General features: G+C 59.9%; 1 protein-coding gene across 6 annotated transcripts in view; it reads right to left on the bottom strand.

Annotated features, from left to right (window-relative positions):
- The window catches only part of EP400 (E1A binding protein p400), a 97,764-nt gene that overhangs the window by 15,010 nt on the left and 66,110 nt on the right, over window positions 1–16,644 (bottom strand). For 4 of the 6 annotated variants that reach the window (XM_077763561.1, XM_077763565.1, XM_077763564.1 and 1 more), the window contains 15 exons: window positions 16,047–16,158; window positions 15,729–15,872; window positions 12,521–12,661; window positions 12,229–12,312; window positions 11,766–11,900; window positions 11,535–11,579; window positions 11,301–11,454; window positions 10,860–11,101; window positions 10,580–10,753; window positions 8,384–8,520; window positions 8,204–8,260; window positions 5,733–5,811; window positions 5,467–5,607; window positions 4,573–4,621; window positions 4,390–4,499 (listed from right to left, as the gene is read on the bottom strand). In XM_077763561.1, coding sequence (XP_077619687.1) covers window positions 4,390–4,499; window positions 4,573–4,621; window positions 5,467–5,607; window positions 5,733–5,811; window positions 8,204–8,260; window positions 8,384–8,520; window positions 10,580–10,753; window positions 10,860–11,101; window positions 11,301–11,454; window positions 11,535–11,579; window positions 11,766–11,900; window positions 12,229–12,312; window positions 12,521–12,661; window positions 15,729–15,872; window positions 16,047–16,158 — 1,804 coding nt within the window. Of the gene's footprint in view, window positions 1–4,389; window positions 4,500–4,572; window positions 4,622–5,466; window positions 5,673–5,710; window positions 5,812–8,203; window positions 8,261–8,383; window positions 8,521–10,579; window positions 10,754–10,859; window positions 11,102–11,300; window positions 11,455–11,534; window positions 11,580–11,765; window positions 11,901–12,228; window positions 12,313–12,520; window positions 12,662–15,728; window positions 15,873–16,046; window positions 16,159–16,644 lie in introns of all 6 variants that reach the window. The other 2 variants (XM_077763566.1, XM_077763563.1) reach the window with 2 other exon arrangements.

Below are 16,644 nucleotides of genomic sequence, written 5' to 3'. Positions count from 1 at the left end.
CGGAACGGCGCTCTGTGCTTCCCAGTCAATTGTCCGGCTCTACGCGTCTCGTCTCTCTCCCTGAGCCTGAAGTCACGCTCTTCATTCTTCTGAGGCTCATCTAAAATCACACCACGAACACTCTTCACAGTCTCCTCAACAGCGTCGCGCTCATGCTCCTCTTGAACGAGGGATTCCAGGGCGTTTTGGCACCTCGGTCCTTGGCTAACTCATGCTGCTGTCCCCGTGCACGGTTCCCGCTTCGGCCCCATGGGGAGTCGCTGCTGCTGTCAGGTCAGCATCCACCTCGTTTCTCAGACCTTCCATCTGCTAACAGCCTCCTTCCCCCCGAAGCGTGCTTCATTCAACGAGGGCCACCTGCCGGTACCCCTCTCGTTTTTGTCTGAGAATGCCACTTCACCCGCGTTCTTACAAGTCTTTTCAGAAGAGACAGAACACCAGGGGCCGTGGTCACCGTCTGTCATTAGCGCACCTGTGTCGTCCCACCAGCTCCCGGCCGCCGAGAAGAAAACTGCACGTCCGGGGGCAGCATCCCAGGATCGGGTTCCTCCCATGGTCCTGGGTCAGGACTGGCGGGGACTTCTGTGTACACGGGCCAGTGCCATCGCACAGCTCTGGAAAACTCACGTCCTCAAACACTGCCTCTGCCCGTCCTCCTCCGTATCCGGACTCTGATGAACCACATGCTCCCAGTCGGTCTTCGGCGGCCTCACGCGCTCTCTTCTGTGCACTCCCTACTGTGGCCCCCACGCTGCATTGGTGGGGGGAGGGGGGGTCTTCTGATTCACGTTCCAGCTAATTCTCTCAATTGTATGTAAACACACTGTAACGCATTACCAGAGGACTTTTTTTGTCAATTCTGTAACCATATTTCTCATTTCCAGTTCTCTGCGGTCAACTTCTGAGCAGTGTGGGGGCTACAGGTGCCAAAGCCCCCTCAGAATTGAAAATCTGCATGTACAACATCCTCGGCTCCCCAAAACTCTACCAACACCCCGCTGCTGACACAAAGCAGACTTGTGGCTACAACTCTGGAAGGAGGGGCCCCGCCTTGCCCTGGGTCAGCACGAGGGTGGAGAGCAGCTGGGTCCCGCTTCTAGAAGGCTCAGCCGTGCCCCTTGGGAATAGCCGTCAGGCTCCCGGCATCTGCAGCCCCGTTCAGACTCTCCAGGGGTGAGCGAACCTTGGGCTCGCACTGGAGTCCCCTGTCCAACGACAAGGTAAGAGGTAGTGCGAGGCAGACATCACTTCAGCACAGTTTCTGAGTTTCTTCTTCCCTTAGACTTGGTCCTGAAGATTATCCTTTAAAAGATATGAAGCTTCTTTATCCAATGGTTTTAATGCATTTCACTAAGAGAATAGTATAAATACCTCACCTCACCTCGTTTCCAGAAACCTAAGTCCGTTCCTGGACTTCTGAGGTGGTTTTCCCTCTGCCCTGGTCTTCTCGAAACCCAGTCTACGACACACATCACGCGAACTGTCTTAGTGCACGTCTCTGCTCAGGCACGTCTGAGGGCTCCCAGCTGCCTGGTGAACGAATCCACATCCTTCCGCCGGACACATACACCGAGAGCAGCGAGCCTCGATGTCGTGCCGAGGGCACACAGCTGCGGCACGGCCCCCTGGCGGGAGTGGGAGCCACTGGCCGTGCGAGTATTTGTGCCTCTCTGAACGGAACCGCACGCCGTGCCTTGTGCACGCCTTCCCGTGCTGAGGGCCACGTGTGTGGATAATGTCGTCCTGTCCTCTGGAAGCTTGGACAGCCCTCCCCGTCGCCTGCTCCTCTTGCGTGGCCCTGCTGCAGGACTCTCAGAGCCCTGGGAAGGCGCGCTGTGTGGGACGCCCATTTCTAGTCCCGCGTCGCCAGGAAGAGTATCTTGTCTCTAAGAGCTACTAAAAAGTATATCATGGATGAATTACTTTATCTCCTAAATACATCACACGTAAAAAGAGGTCTTTTTGAAAATGGAACATCAAGTGCAATGATCTGGGTGTCCCAGCCTCACACCAGGAATGCCATCGGTCATACAGAACGTGCCTGATGCCACACACCCAACTACTGGCTTCTGTTATTTATTAAAACGCAAAATCAAAAGTGCTATACTGCAAAGTATAAAGAAAAATAAATGAAATAACCCTAAATCACATGCTAGAAACGCTTTTCATTTGTGCTGTGGTACAGAATACTCTCATTTTAAGCAAGATTCGTTAAACTGTCATTTACAGACAGGACAGTCCACCCATTTCCGGCACACAGCTCTAGGAGTGTTCACACGTGTGTACGGCCAGGTAGCTGCCACAGTCCAGGTATAGGACATACATCTCCTGACTTACGATTCTGCCTTCTCCACGCTATTTCCACGGGATCACGCAGCACGCAAGGCCTTCTGAAGCGCCGCTTGCTCACTGGCGAGCCTCGTCACGGGCCAGAAGCCCACCTGACACGGCAGGGTGTTCCCAGATGGAGCTGCCGCGCCAGGGGCCTCCCACGCATTCACCAGCTGAAGGACCTCGGGTCGCTTCCTCCATGAGTGACAACGAACAACGCCGCTGCACACGCTCACACTCAGGTTGTCATGCACAAGTGCGCCCTCGCTTTCCCAGGGGAAATCCTAAGTGTGGAAGTGCGCGGCCACGGGCAGGCCAACCTCCCATGTGATGCGTAGCCTCTGCCGCCAGCAGCGCGAGCTCTAGGTGAGCGGCGGGCTGGTTTGTAAAGTGGCGCTCGGAGCCGCGGGCTAGCACCCCTCCCCCCAACGTGCTCTTCAGCGGCTCTTCCCAGAGGAGCAGCAACGCACAGCATCTCTGCAAGTCTGCCGTTCCTGCTGCTGCTTCGGGGAGATGACTGATCGACCAGGGCGCGGCGTCTGCGGTCTGCAGCCGTCCTCTTCCTTCAATCTACAAACCAGACTTCATCACACGTGGCCCACAAAGATTTCCCAAGCTTTCCACTTCCTTAATACTTTTCAAGCAGCTATGTTAACTTCGATGAAGACTAACTTTCAACTTCTGTCTAAAGCAAGGGAGCAAAGACGGTCTCCCAGGATTTCAGCGTACGGCTCCTTCGGTTTTGGGTTTTACATTCGTGTGTACGATCATCTCAGGTGACTCCTCGCGCTCAGCGTGGGCCGGGGCTCACAGTCTCACCCGGGACTACCCGGGCCTCTGGCACCACTTGTTGAGAAGACCAGGCTTTCTTGCTGCGCTCCTCTGGCGCACTCCACGGAAACCACACGCATGCGGGTCTCTTTCTGGACTCTGTCCCATTCCATGGAACTGCTTCTAACCTGCCAACGTGCGCTGTCTTGTTCACTCCAACAAAACCTTTCGTAGGACACACTTTCAAAACCAAGAGGAACAACGTTCTACTTACTGGTCAGAGCGCCGCTCACGCAGGGCACGCGCTGTCTTCAGATTTGTGACTAAGCCAGAAACGGAGACATAAACTGAATCTCCTGAGTCTTGTTTATGTTTGTCATTTATGTTGAAACACCAAAGGTAAGGAGGTAGCCGGACTCGGTGTGTGTCTCGAGTGCAAGGTCCCCCCAGTTCTGTGCTCAGGGGGTCTCACGGTGCCACAGCCTTCCCTCTGCCTGCTTCCCACGCACGGGTCTGGCCGCTCTGTGAGCTGACCACCCCTGCTGCCCTCCGGACCCACCTGGCCCTTGCACGCCCGCCCGTACGGTTCCCCAGAGAGCGGCCATCTCTGTGACCCCACATCCCCCACGAGCAAATCTGTCAGGGTACACCAGGCGCCCCGTCAGTGGAGTTGGCAACATGGCCTCACAACCTGCCTTTTGCCCCCTACAATCGCTACAGGTTCAATACACGCCCCTTGGCAAGCACACTGTGGACACCATCCCTGAACACTCACATCATTTTAGGAAACTGAGGCTGTGTCAGTACTTTCTGAGCAGCTGGGATATTTCTTTAAAAAGCAAACAGCTGGTGGGGGCGCCTGGGTGGCTCAGTCGGTTAAGCATCCGACTTCAGCTCAGGTCATGATCTCACGGTTCGTGGGTTCAAGCCCCGCATCGGGCTCTGTGCTGACTGCCAGCTCAGAGCCTGGAGCCTGTTTCAGATTCTGTATCTCCCTCTCTCTCTGACCCTCCCCTGCTCATGCTGTCTCTCTCTCTCTTAAAAATAAAAAAAATAATAAAATTTTTTTGGGGCGTCTGGGTGGCTTAGTCGGTTGAGCGTCCGACTTTCGNCAAATTTTGGGGCGCAATTGGTACTGTATGATCCCTGACCTTGGGGTTGTGAGTTCAAGCCCCATGTTGGGTGTAGGGATTACTTTAAAACAATAGATACATAAATACAAACAAGTTCCATAGGCTCCTAAGTCCTATGCGCCACCAAAGGTGCCAATAAACAGGGACAACTCACCGTCAAGGCTCCCGGCGCCACGGGGGAAGCAAGGCGCTTGTTAATCGACTGGAAGGTGGCAGCAGGGACTCCCGCGATGGTGTTCACAATGACGTTGCCACTCACTGTGCCTGTGAGGAGAGAGCTGTGAGGCAGGAGCTCGGGGAGGCCGGGAAGCTCACGGGGCCGCCTCCAGCTTCTTACCCGTGGGCATGCTCGTCCCCGTGACGGAGGTTTTAATGGCTCCCGCCTGCTGAAAACAGAAACATCTGAATTTCAGGACAAGCTCTTCCCTAACATGAAGCCTCCAAGCGTTTCCACTACATCAGAACCACATCCAAGCACCTGCCTAGTTCCCTCCGGGGCCCCAGCCACACTGGTCGTCCTGACCCCCACGATCGATCGCCAAGCCCAAGATTCCGTGCTGGCTGCCACCCACTGTCTCTCCACAGACTGCCGTCTCGTGGGCTGCGCACTCCCTCCCAGACCACCCACCACTGTGCCCTCGGGGCCACAGCAGCAGGGACTCTGTGAGCGAGCACCCTTTCTGACCGAGGGACAAGGCTGTGCAGGCCATGCGACAACCCCACCGCAGCAGACGCAGCTGCAGATGAGGACCCATGACCCCCATGCCTGGCAGTGGCACCTCCCATGCAGGCCCAGGCACTCTCCTCACACGTGACTCCAGCGCAGGCCACACGGGCACCCACGGCGAGGAGCACACCAGGGCACAACAGCAGCGGCGCATGGTGTGTGGGGTCACAAGTCTACCTTTCTTTACCTTTCCTGTACATCCACTGTATCCCCGTCCCTAAGGGGCACTGAAGACTTGTGCACACGTGTGCAGGGACACACGCATCGGCACGGAGGCACCAGCAGTCCCTGTGCCTCTGTGGGCTGACGTCACAGCAGCGCCTCACTCGCCCCGGTGCCCTGCCCACAGAGCCCCTGTGGGCAGGGTGAGGCTGAGGGCATCCCTGCGAATGCACGTGCCTGCCAGGGCAAGGCTGGGCCTTCCGGCTCCTCCGAGGAAGCCGTGCCTGCGTCTGCACGGACCCCCTGCAACAAGCACGTCTCTGGGGAGAGGCGTCTCCTCACCAGCACGGCGGCGCTGCCCACTGTCGTGATGGCCGGGGGCACCTTCGGCGGGGGCTGCGCGGGCTGTGCCTGGGGCTGCGCCTGGGCCTGTGGCTGGACAGCGGGTGGTCCCGGGGGCTGCTGGGCGCCTGCCGCCTGGGGCTGGGGCAGAGGNGCTGGGCCAGTGCCTGCAGAGGCAGAGAGGAGAGGAGCCGTGGGGCCGGGCCCTCTCCCCACGCCCCCCACGCCCCCAGCCCGGCCCTGCCCAGGGTCCCCGGAGCCCACACCTTCTTCTCTTTGGCGATGCGCTCTGCCCGGAGAGACGCCACCTGGATGGGAGGCAGTGGTTTGTCGTAGTTGATGCCACTGGAAGACAACAGCAGAGACGGGAAATAAACGGACGTGCTCGGGGGGAGCCAAGGAGCCGAGCACTCAGGAACCCAGAGCACTCACTGCCCAGGCTGCTGGGGTGCTAGGAGGCAGCTCCCGTCAAGCCCCCTCGCTTGAGACAAACCAGCTGCGCCAGTCCTCCGAGACCACGTCTCCATTCCTTTCGGCAGAGAACCTTCCAGGAGGCAGGTCTAGTCTACCACAGCGGCACCCAGTACACCGCCCAGACACGAAGGGCCTGAAATGTGTGTGCGCGCCCCAGGCTGGGCCTCCCCGCTCCCCGCAGCAGAGCCGTCAGTAGCTCTGTGTCCCCAGGCCCCACTCCAGCCGTCCAGACAGCCCCATGTCCGCAACTACGTCAGAGCCCAGCGGCACCGACACCCCCTGCCAGCCTCCCATGGCGCCAGGCTGACCTGCAAAGCCTGTCAGGGGGGTGGGGTGCCCGTCCCCAGCCCCCCCTGTCCCCTAGCCCTTGCTGCTGGGGACCCCCCCAGCTACTATCCCCTACCCACCTCCTCGAGGCCTCCTATCACAGGGAATCTGGCTTTGCTTAGAACCTCATGCACACCCTCCCCGTTTCTGGGCCTCCCCCACACAGGGCCCAGGCCATGCCGACCGGCTCGGTGCCCTTGCACGTCAGCTCCCACCGCCCCAACACTCATCCCAGTGGGCTCGGGGCTTCTCACCTGATCCCACCGCCCTGCCCCTGCTCTTACATGACCATCCTAACCTTCCTCTGCTGGCGGTCCCTCCCACACACCAGGCTCCCTGGGTCAGCCAGCTCCAGGCGGGGCCCAAGTGTCTCCACAGACAGCAGACGCTAGCCGGGCCCCACGGATCTTCCTCCCACTCGGTCGCCAGTCTGGCCCCCATTCCTCGTGGACCCTCACCCTCGGCTGCCACCACAAGACTCCCAGAGGCCACCCAGCTGCGGACCCACGTGCTGTCTCTCCTCTCCTCTCACTCCTGTCTACACAGGACCCGTCCCTCTGATCTGAGCCAGACACGGAAACTAACAGGAGCCCCCAAGATGCCCAGGCTGGCGCTCACCTCCCCCCAGCTGCGCTTTCATGCTGAGCAGCCCTGTCCACGTTGGTGCCCCCGAAGTGCCGCCTCCCGCTGGCCTGCGCCCCTACCTCAGAGGTGTCACTTAGGACCCCCTGTGCTCATCCTACGGACCTGCCTTGTAACCCGTCTCCCTCAGCCCCACATGCTTGCCCCCACGACAGGTCCCCTCGTGCCGAGGCGACATCCAGCAGGAGCACCCTGGTTCCTCTGTCAGGCCATTCCATGCACCTGCGGGAGGGACCTTCCGCCTCTGTAAAACCGGCCTGAGTTTGTGTCCTGCAGGTGACACCGAAGAGGATGAGAACGTGTCCCGTCCTGCTCCCTGCGGAACCGCTGGGCCCAGCACAGTGCTGGGCACACTGCTTGGCGATAAATGGCCAGGTGCGGGTAATAACCCATTAATTTAATCTACAAACACGTACCGTGTGCCTGCTCTGTCACCCAGACCTCAGAACTCCTACGTCCAGACACACGGACGCTACACAACTCAAGTACAGAAGGCGAAGACGGGATGCACCAGGAAGAAACAGAGGGCCACAGCATGGCCGTCGGCAAGGAGGGAAAGGTGGCGTGCAAGGGGGGCCCAGGCACGAGCCACAGACTCAGGAAAACCGTCCCAGGCAGTGGCCAGATGCAGGGGGCATCCTGCGGAGGCCAGACCCTCGGAGCGGTCAGCATGGGCCACCGGGAGTCTTAGGGAGTCTCAGGGGAGGTGGCCCGGCTCCGGGGGCCACGCTGACAACGGGTAAAGAGGGGCAGGGCCCGTGGTGCATCGCAGACCCTCGCTCGGGCAGGCAGGAAGGCTGGGGCCACATGGGCACCCAGGCTTCGTCTAGACACACACTGCCCACCCGCGCACCGTAAACCATCCACCGTGCGGGAAACACCCACACGCCCGGCACTCAGACCCGACTCGGCCTCACTGCACCCGCCTGCTCACACCCGCGCGTCTCCCTGGCCACCTCCCAGCCTATCCTTCATTCTCTTCTGCTCCCTTTAAAAGCAAGTACGTTCACCCCGATGCTGATGTACTTTTCAGGCAGAACACAACGTACGCCGTGTTAGAGACGGGCACAGCTGGGGGAGGACAAAGGCTCTCCACAGCCCTCCCGTCCGCCAGTGCACCCTGCAGGCTGCAGGCGGAGACACGCCCTTGTCACGAGAACGCCACATGGCAGTCGCTGGAGACAACCAGCCTGAATGCGCCGTCTGCACAATTCACCGACCGAACTGAGTTGAAGGGAATGTGAAAACAAAGTAATATCAAATAGCGAAAAACACGTCACAAGTACAGAAATACCTTTCCGCCAACACGGAGGCGTGCTTGGGGTTTTTCTGAAAGGGATTCATGCCAAGCCTGCAGCACAGAAAAGGAGACGACAGTTACCAAAGAGCTACCACCCGCGGGAGGAGGACACCAGCGGCAGGCCGCTCGCCGGCTCCATCGCGAGGCGCGGGAAGGGGGACTTGGGGCGCATACAGAGGCTTGATGGGAGGGCTCCTCTTCCCGGCGGTCATCTTCATCAGGTCGAAGTGGCTCGTGTACAGCTGGGTGTGCGTGGCGTTCTCGTCCTGGGCATACATCTGGCCTGTGCGCAGGGGACGGTTGTTCTTACTCTGAGACAAAATCGAGGGCAGCACGTCAGTCGGATGGGGGTGATTCGGGGGCCTGGCGCTAGACCTCCTGGATGGCACACAGCTCCTCCTTCCTGAGGCGGCACCGCCACCTGCGAGTCCACACACGCCTGCGTCTGCACACGCCGGCTCGGGGGGGCCCTGTGGAGGGAGGACTCCTCTTCCACTGGGACAGACAACCGCTGGGCAAGGTTTCCACAGCCGCACAGCGTGTGAGGCGGGGTCAGTGCACCCCTGTTGGCGAGCAGATGCGGGGGAACCGAGGGGTGGCGGCCCCTCAGGAAGAGGAGAGTCGTATGCAGGTGTCTGACTGTTCTCAGGGCCTTCCCAGCACTGTTTGTGCCTGGCGATCTCCCCCCTTCCCGTGTCCTACAATGACACCAAGCAGGGCTCCAGGGAGTCACGCAGAGCGTGTGGGATGGGAACCGAGGTGGCTGCACAGTGAGCGCTGTGCCGGGGGAGGCGGTGCACAGGCGACTCCGCGTGCCGTCTAGGTGCCGCCATTACGTCACGCAGGGCGGCCTGAGCGCAGAGCCAGCAGGACACAACCGGCACAGGAGGCTCCGGATGCGGGAACGCACCCCACGCGGCGCCTCACAGGGAGGCAGGGCAGGCTCCAGACCAGGCACATCACGACAACACCTCCCAGCCATGGCAGGCGGTCAAGGGGTGGCCGCTCCCACCGTGCTACACCCAACGTGGCACCGCCACCACGCGTCTACAAGCGCCAACCTCTAGGCTGAGTCAGTGCTCTGTCACGTGGCCCTCTGCACGGCTGCCTACAGTTCACTCAGAATGTCACCTTCGTACCTGATACGTTTTGTTTCTTCCTATAGATTAACTGTGACAACGGAAGACCAAGCTTCAGCCCTGCATTTCCTGCATTACCTCTGTGGTCATTGTTGGAAGCGTTTCTGACACATCAGACCACACACGAGATTATGGGAAGTCTTGTGGTGAAGCCACCACAGAGGGTATGAGGAACGCTTGGTTTTTTTGTTCTTAAATAAAAAAAGAAGGTGCGCCTGGGTGGCTCAGTCAGTTAAGTGTCCGACTTCAGCTCAGGTCATGATCTCACGGTTCATGGGTTCGAGCCCCACATCGGGCTCTGTGCTGACAGCTCAGAGCCTGGAGCCTGTTTCAGATTCTGTGTCTCCCTCCCTCTCTGACCCTCCCCTGCTCAGGCTCGGTCTCTCTCTCTTTCTCTCTCAGACATTTAAAAAAAAAATTAATTAATAGATGTAAGATGTAAAAAAGAATCTTTAAAAAAAAATGAATAGATAAATAAATAAACAAACAAACAAGCAAACATCTGCCCAGAGACGAATGTCTCTGGGAAAACAAACACGGAGAGAATAGAGATTTTCGCCCCTCATATGAGGACCCCGCAGGCCTCTGCCGCATCTGCCCCGTGCAGTCAGCGTGTGCACAGGCCTCAGGACACAGGCCTCAGGACGTTCTCTAGAAGGGAGGCCGACGGGTGTGCGGCAAGAGGAGAAACAGCGAAGACCGCAGACGAGAGACAGAGACTAGTTCGGCTGGAGGAACAAGCGCAGGCGGATGCTCGTCCACGGAGCCAGCTCTCAGGGTGGGGGTGGGGGGTCAGGCCGCCGCCACGGCCAGCTTCTCCGGACGGACGCTGAGTACCTGACGCTGTGCGTTCGGCATGTGCGACACACGGCGAGCAGGACAAGGTCTGGAGCCGGTGCCACCACCCCGGCAGCCCGCGGACCTGCTGTGCGTGTGGCAACAGTGCAGCGGAGGAGGCGCGAACACGCTCTCCCAGGGAAGTCCACGGAGCCAGACCACGGCTCTCAAGTTCACCCAACACCTTCTTGGCAAAGGAAAGGAAGAGAAAAGAAAAGCAGGCCACGCTCTCAGACAGCACAGAGTTTTCCACATGTGGGACCACAGCCAGCACGATGGTGGCCATGAAAGCAGTGCCGCAGGTACAGACCAGGGACAGCACGGGCCTCTGGCCTCACCAAGCTCCACGGAGCCAGGGGCTGGAGCTGTGCAGGCATTGGGGGGGGGGGCTCACCTTGCCCTCCTCCCTCGGAATGAGTACATTCTCGTAGCGGCTCCGGCACTGCTTGGAAGAGCGGTAGATGCGGCTGCAGGAGTTGACCACGTCGCTGACAAGGTCCCAGTTGGGCGTGTGGGCCGGGGACACGATCGTAAGGTTCAGAGGCAGTTCCAGGAGCTGCTTCACGGCCTAGAGCAGGTTTCAGGTGGCACGGGTCAGCGAGTGCCCCGGCAGCCTTGCGCACTCTCCCAGGGAGCGCGGGGACGGGACGTGGACCGGACGGCCCCACGCTCACCTGCAGCAGCGCCCAGTCCTCACTGATGAGCCACTCAGGGTTGTCTGGGCCCGACTCAGCCGTCGGTTTGGCAAAGGTTGGCAGAGGCTTGGCAAACTGCGTCTGCTGCTTCAGCAGAATGTTCTTCTTCTGCTCCTTCCCTTCCCGTCGCATCTTCAGCAGGCCGGGCGCAGCGCGATCAAACAGCGAGCGGGGAGGGACGACCGGCTCCCCGTGCCGCTGCTTCTTCTTCCGGCCTGCGGCTGCACGGACACCTTCGTCAGCCGGGCGGCAGACAGGAGACCGCGCCTCCACGAGCGAGGGGCAGGGAATGAGGGAGGCCGCGGGGGAGGCCGGTCACTGTGGGGCGCTGGGCTGAGACAGACCCACCCTCCCGTGAAGGCTCCTCGCCAGCTGCGAGCACAAAGCAACAAGACCCGTGAGTGGGGCCATGGGGCGCACCTGATGGGTCCGTGCGGTGGCGCCTGCGCTCCTTCCTCACGTACACAGGAGGCAGCTTGGACTCTGGGATGGGCGTGCTTTCGTACGTGAGACACAGGACCGGGTCCACGTAGATGTCGTTGTCGTCCTGGGGGGGCGTGGGCGGTGTCCAGAGCTGTGCACAGAAGGGATAGCCTGAGCCGTGCAGCTCCAGGAAGGCGGCCGCCCCGACACACGGGGGGCACCAGCACTCACCGGCATGACCTCCATCTGCCCGTCGGCACCTTCACAGACGTACTCCTGCAGGCGAGGGGCAGGCTCAGGGTGACGTGGTCTCAGATGCGGCCACGGGCCACCAACTATCTACCCCGCGTTGGTGATGACGTCGCCCTGACCGCACTCGGAGAAAAGCCCACGTGAAGCAGACACCTGCAGCCAAGGGCCCGGGCTCGCGCAGCGCCCCGCCCCCGGCCCCGCCCCGCGTACCGCGCTGTAGGCGTCCTCCCGCGTGTAGGTGAGCAGCTGCTCGTGGTCCTGCTCCTGCAGCGCCCGCGCCTCCCGCTCCCGCTGGGCCCTGGCGTTCCGCGCCTCCCACTCCGTCACGGCAGTCAGCACAGCGTCCTGGCGGGGAGACCACGCACGGGGGCTCTGGGACTCCCACGCCGCGGCCGCGCTCGCCGTGTCACCAGCCGAGCCCCTCTCTGGCTGCAGGGGCTCCGGACCCCTCCCTGCCCCCAACACCCAGCCATCCGACCCCCGGGCATCAAGCTACTTCCAATCGAATAGGAAGCGTTCCCTGAGGTTTTCCAAGACTTCATTTTTGTCTGTTTCCACACTGGTGGGTTAGCTTTTCATCCCTACACTTCCTGGCCAGTCACGCTTACTTCCGGGTGACTCTGCCTCTGAAGCCCAGGCCCTCGCGCGATGGCACCAGGAGGCTGCCGCTTACCTCGCCGCTGCCCTCCTTCTCCGGGCCAATGGGCGTGTGGAATAACTCCAGGTAGTTCAGGGCGTACTTTTCAATAGGTGTGAGCTGTTTCAAAAACCATGTTTTGAACAGGGTTAGCAGCAAATCAAAAAGGTGAAGGTCCTTACACAAGCCCCACCACCACCTAGATCCAGAAAGGGTTTGTCCTTAGTCATGGGGACCAAGGAAAATCTCACAAAAGGGTCAAGCGCTGAAAACGTCTAGGCATCTGGAAACGACGTGAGTCGAAGCACATGAAAGAGAGCACCCAGACCTGCTCCATAAAGTCCGCTAACTCCTCCAGCTGCGACGGCTCCTCCCGCCAGCCTGGGCCATCGCCATCGGGCGACCCCGGCACCACTTCCTCCTCAAGTTTCTGGGCATCGTCCTCCAGGTACTCGATACTCTTGAGGGCCTAAAGAAATTACGCGTTTAAATTACTTTCCGATGTTTTTACCTCAAAGGGTCGTGAAAAGGAGCCGCCCTGTGTAAACGCCGACAAGCCTGCACCGCGCACACAAAACAGCGTGCGGGAGGCAGGCGGTGGACGTGAGCAGCTCACGGCCAAGACGGACAGCAGGCCCCAGCGAAGGGCTGAGTGCTGCAGCGCCATAAAGCTCCCCAGTTCCGAGGACACAGGCGCCTCGCTCAACCTCGCACCTGGCACCCAGCGCACCATGGCTTTGATGAACAAGGATTCTTCGGCGCACGAATGGGGACAGACAACCTCACACCGCGGCTGCCAAAACCAAGCCCATGGAAGAGGTAGCGACGGGTCATCGGCATCACCACAGATCAAGAAACCAATTGAGAGGCGCCTTCTAGGTGCCACTCCCCACAGCCAGGAGCACACACCTGACAGCGGGTGGGTGTGGACACGCATGAGCCCAGTCTCCGGTTTCAGGGTAATCGATTACCAACTGTATGACCTGTTTTCTTGGCAATATGGCTAAATCTGCAGTTTAAAGAGGCTACCTGACCTCATACAATACACAGAACTCTTATTCCACGCTGTACATCTAAATATGAAGACCACTTAAGCATCTGGAAGAAAATAAAGGAGGACGCCCTGACGACCCGGGGTAAGGAGAATGCTTCTTAAGCACCAACCACGATAAAGACAGGTGACCGGTTGGCCTCAGGGCCCAGGGCTTCTGCTCATTGAAAGACAAGCAAACCACAGAACATGAAAAGGTATTTTACAGATTTCCCTAGAGCATATAAAGAGTGCCAACAAACCACTAAGAAAAAGAAAACCCAGTTAACAAGAAAAGGGGAGAAGGATGTTAGCAGACACTTCAAAAAAAAGGTACTTGCCCTGCCAGGGAGCACGCGGAGGCACACAGATTCGCAGGCCGACAGCAGCGACACATTACACCAGAGACCCGGCCCGCGTCCGCCAGCACGCTGCCGGGAATGACACCCCACGCCCCGGGTCCCACGCAGCCAACAGGGCATACATCGACTCGGCCCATCTGGAAAACTGCCTGCGGCCCCTGCGGGTCACGTGCTCCCTGATGACCCAGGGGCCTTACCCCAGGTTCATTTAGCAGAGATGCACATGGTGTCTGCCAAAAGACACGGAGAGAACATCACAGATGCACGGCCCCACAGTGGACCTGATGAAGTCATGACCATCCACAGACACCAGGAACCACTGTGACCCAGAACCAGAAGCCAGATCTACATAGGCGCCAGTGCGGTCAGGGATCAGAAGAGCAAGCTGCCCTCGGGCACAGGAGTGGTGAGGAGGCAGGTGGTCCCTGGGGTTCCTTGCCCGTAGCGCCCTCTCAAGCTGACAGTATATGTTGTACATACTTCTCATACGTTCTCGTACTTCATCACCATTTCCGCGGAGAGCCGCGTCTGTGCGCCAGGCCCGGAAGAACCCTGCGCCCACTGCAGAAGTGCTGGGAAGCCTAAGGCGCCGGCTGTCCTGTGCACAGCTGCTCACCCGGGTGCACCGATGGCAGGGGCCTCCCTCACGCACTTCATCTTCAAAAGCCCCTCCAGCGCCTCCCGCCCTCACCTGGCCACGCTGCTTCCATCAGCCTGGCCCCTGCCGCCCTCACCCCTCATCTCCTCCTGACCCCCAGCAGCCCCTCTGCCCGCCGCAGTCCTTGCTGGGCACCGGCCGCTCTGTGCGGGGCCCTCCGCTGCGGCAGGGAGAGCCCGCGTGCTCTCCCTGGTGGCCTCCTAGCCTCTCCCATCCCGGACACGCAGGCTTTGCGGAGAGGGGAGCCCGCGTCTTTCATTCAATGCTAAGCCCCTGCCACCTAGAGCACGGCTGACACACGGGGAGACGGTCGACGAGGACGTGTCGAGAGTAAGTACGTGTCATCCTGCGCTGCACGGAGCGGCACAGGCACGTGCCCGAGCCAAAAGCCCCCAACGCCACGTTTCCTGCCACACCTTCCTGCCGCATCTGTCTCCCAGGACACGTGCCAGAGTTTTAATGCCGAGACCGCTACCTCTGGAACATGATCTCTTTTCTTTCGTGCTGTTTTCCTTTTTCAACTGTGTGCGTATAACCCCTATCTGTGCAAGAATGGGGTCGACTGACCTGTCCCCCAACGAAGGGCTGTAAGGTGTCTCCGCAGGGGGAGTCATATGCAGGAAACTCTGGGGCGGGGCACTTGCTTTCATTATAAATTCTTGAGGATTTAACACACACGTTTACTATTTCTCAACAACCAAGTGGTAAGATACTAAGGGCACCAAAGGCACCAGGAAGGGGACGGGGGTGGAGGGCACCGCAGGGAGCCCGCGCGGCCTTGTGCCACAGGCAGCGGGGGCAAGAGGCCCAGGACACGGGCGTCCCGCCAAGGTCAGGAGCCTGGAAACCAACACCCAGGACGGAGGGAAGCAGGGCACGGCCTCCGAAGACGGGCTGAGAGCGGGGAGGGACGGGGGCCTGCAGCAAGACCCCTGCACGAGGCAGGGCAAGAGGGACGCAGCCCCGACAGCAGGTCTGCAAGGGTCTACACAGCAGCATATGGGCCAGGGGCACAACCTGAAATCTCTAGCTCCTAAGTTAGAAACGTAATCGCCCGATATAACCAATGCCATCACCTCAACAAGTAAGCAGCACAAAAACGGTATTAATGGGATAGTTCACGCTCTGCTTTGTGTTGTCCTCAGAATCGGGTGTGCATCTTACACTCACACACACAGGGCGCCTGTCAGAGAGGAGCTGAGACGGCCGACCGTGACGACAGGCAAGGCGCCCAAACAGCCGGCTGTGGCCTGGGGGAGGCAGTGTGGCCTGCACAGAGTCGGCGGCTGGGCTGGGTGGCGGGGACCCAAGGCCCCCACACCCTCCGCTGCTCCCCTGCCCCGCTTTTCCAGCCAAAACGCCCGAAATGCAACGGAAGCAGGCAGGAGGGGTGCACCAGGCTGAACAAGGGGGCGGGGCATTCAGGCCCTTCGGCAGGCGCAGCGCATCCCATGTGGGCCCCTGGGACAGGCGGATGTGTCCTCACCTCAATGAAAGGTCTTGCGATTTTGGGTGCGATGATTTCTGTGGCAGAAGGTTCCTGAGAAAGGACCACAAACTCCTCCGCCTTCACTGGGAAGCCGGCATCGTCCGTCGGAGAGCACACCTCAAACAGCTCCTGGATGGTGCGCTGCACGCAAGACGCACATTTGTGCCCGACAGCAGGGGCCGGGTCAGAGCCCAACCCCGGCATCAGGCCCTATCCCCAGGGAAGTCACCCGGGGATCCCCCATCCGTACATGGTGCACCCACGCACTCTGTCACCAGGAGGCACCTGTGAGGACCATACATCAGTGACAGGTACCTGCGTCAGGAACGCCATGGAATAATCATTGCCCTGAGCGGCTACTTCTCGGATCAGGTCTTTGGTTCCATTTTTCAACAGCTTCTCTTCGATGGAATTGCCGCTTACAAGCCTACAAAACACACGCATGTGCACATGCTGACTGCGGGGCCGCTGGGACGCAGGACACCGTGAGCAGCTGGGGTGCGGACGCTCGGGAGGGTGCTGGAAGGTTCTCTGTGTGCCTCGGGTGTGCCTTCACATGGAGGCCAAGGCCACCTCTCCCGTGTCGGCTCCCCCGCCGCACGCCGCCCCATGTGTCTGTGACCGCGGTCCCTTCTGTCCTCCTCCCCTCCAGCCTCCGCCTGGGAAAGTCTCCTGGCGCCCCCAGGGGACCGTGCTGGGACCGCCTGGCCCCCCCAGTGCTGACAGCCTGGCACGCTCATGTGCACACGCAGTGGTGCCCCGCATTCTTCTCTGCACTTTGCTTCCCCCCTGACCGGTTTGCTGCTGGGAGCCCCTCCCCCGGTTCCAGTGGCTGCTCGATGGCCAGGGTACGGCTGTACTGCAAGCACAGGCATTTGCTGGTTCCAACTTCGTGACATGTACACAAGCCACA

Source organism: Crocuta crocuta, unplaced genomic scaffold (assembly GCF_008692635.1).
Source record: "Crocuta crocuta isolate KB4526 unplaced genomic scaffold, BGI_CrCroc_1.0 scaffold114, whole genome shotgun sequence".
Taxonomy (NCBI): domain Eukaryota; kingdom Metazoa; phylum Chordata; class Mammalia; order Carnivora; family Hyaenidae; genus Crocuta; species Crocuta crocuta.
The sequence above is the reverse complement of the archived record's forward strand: the minus strand, read 5'-3'. Positions and strand labels throughout refer to the sequence as shown.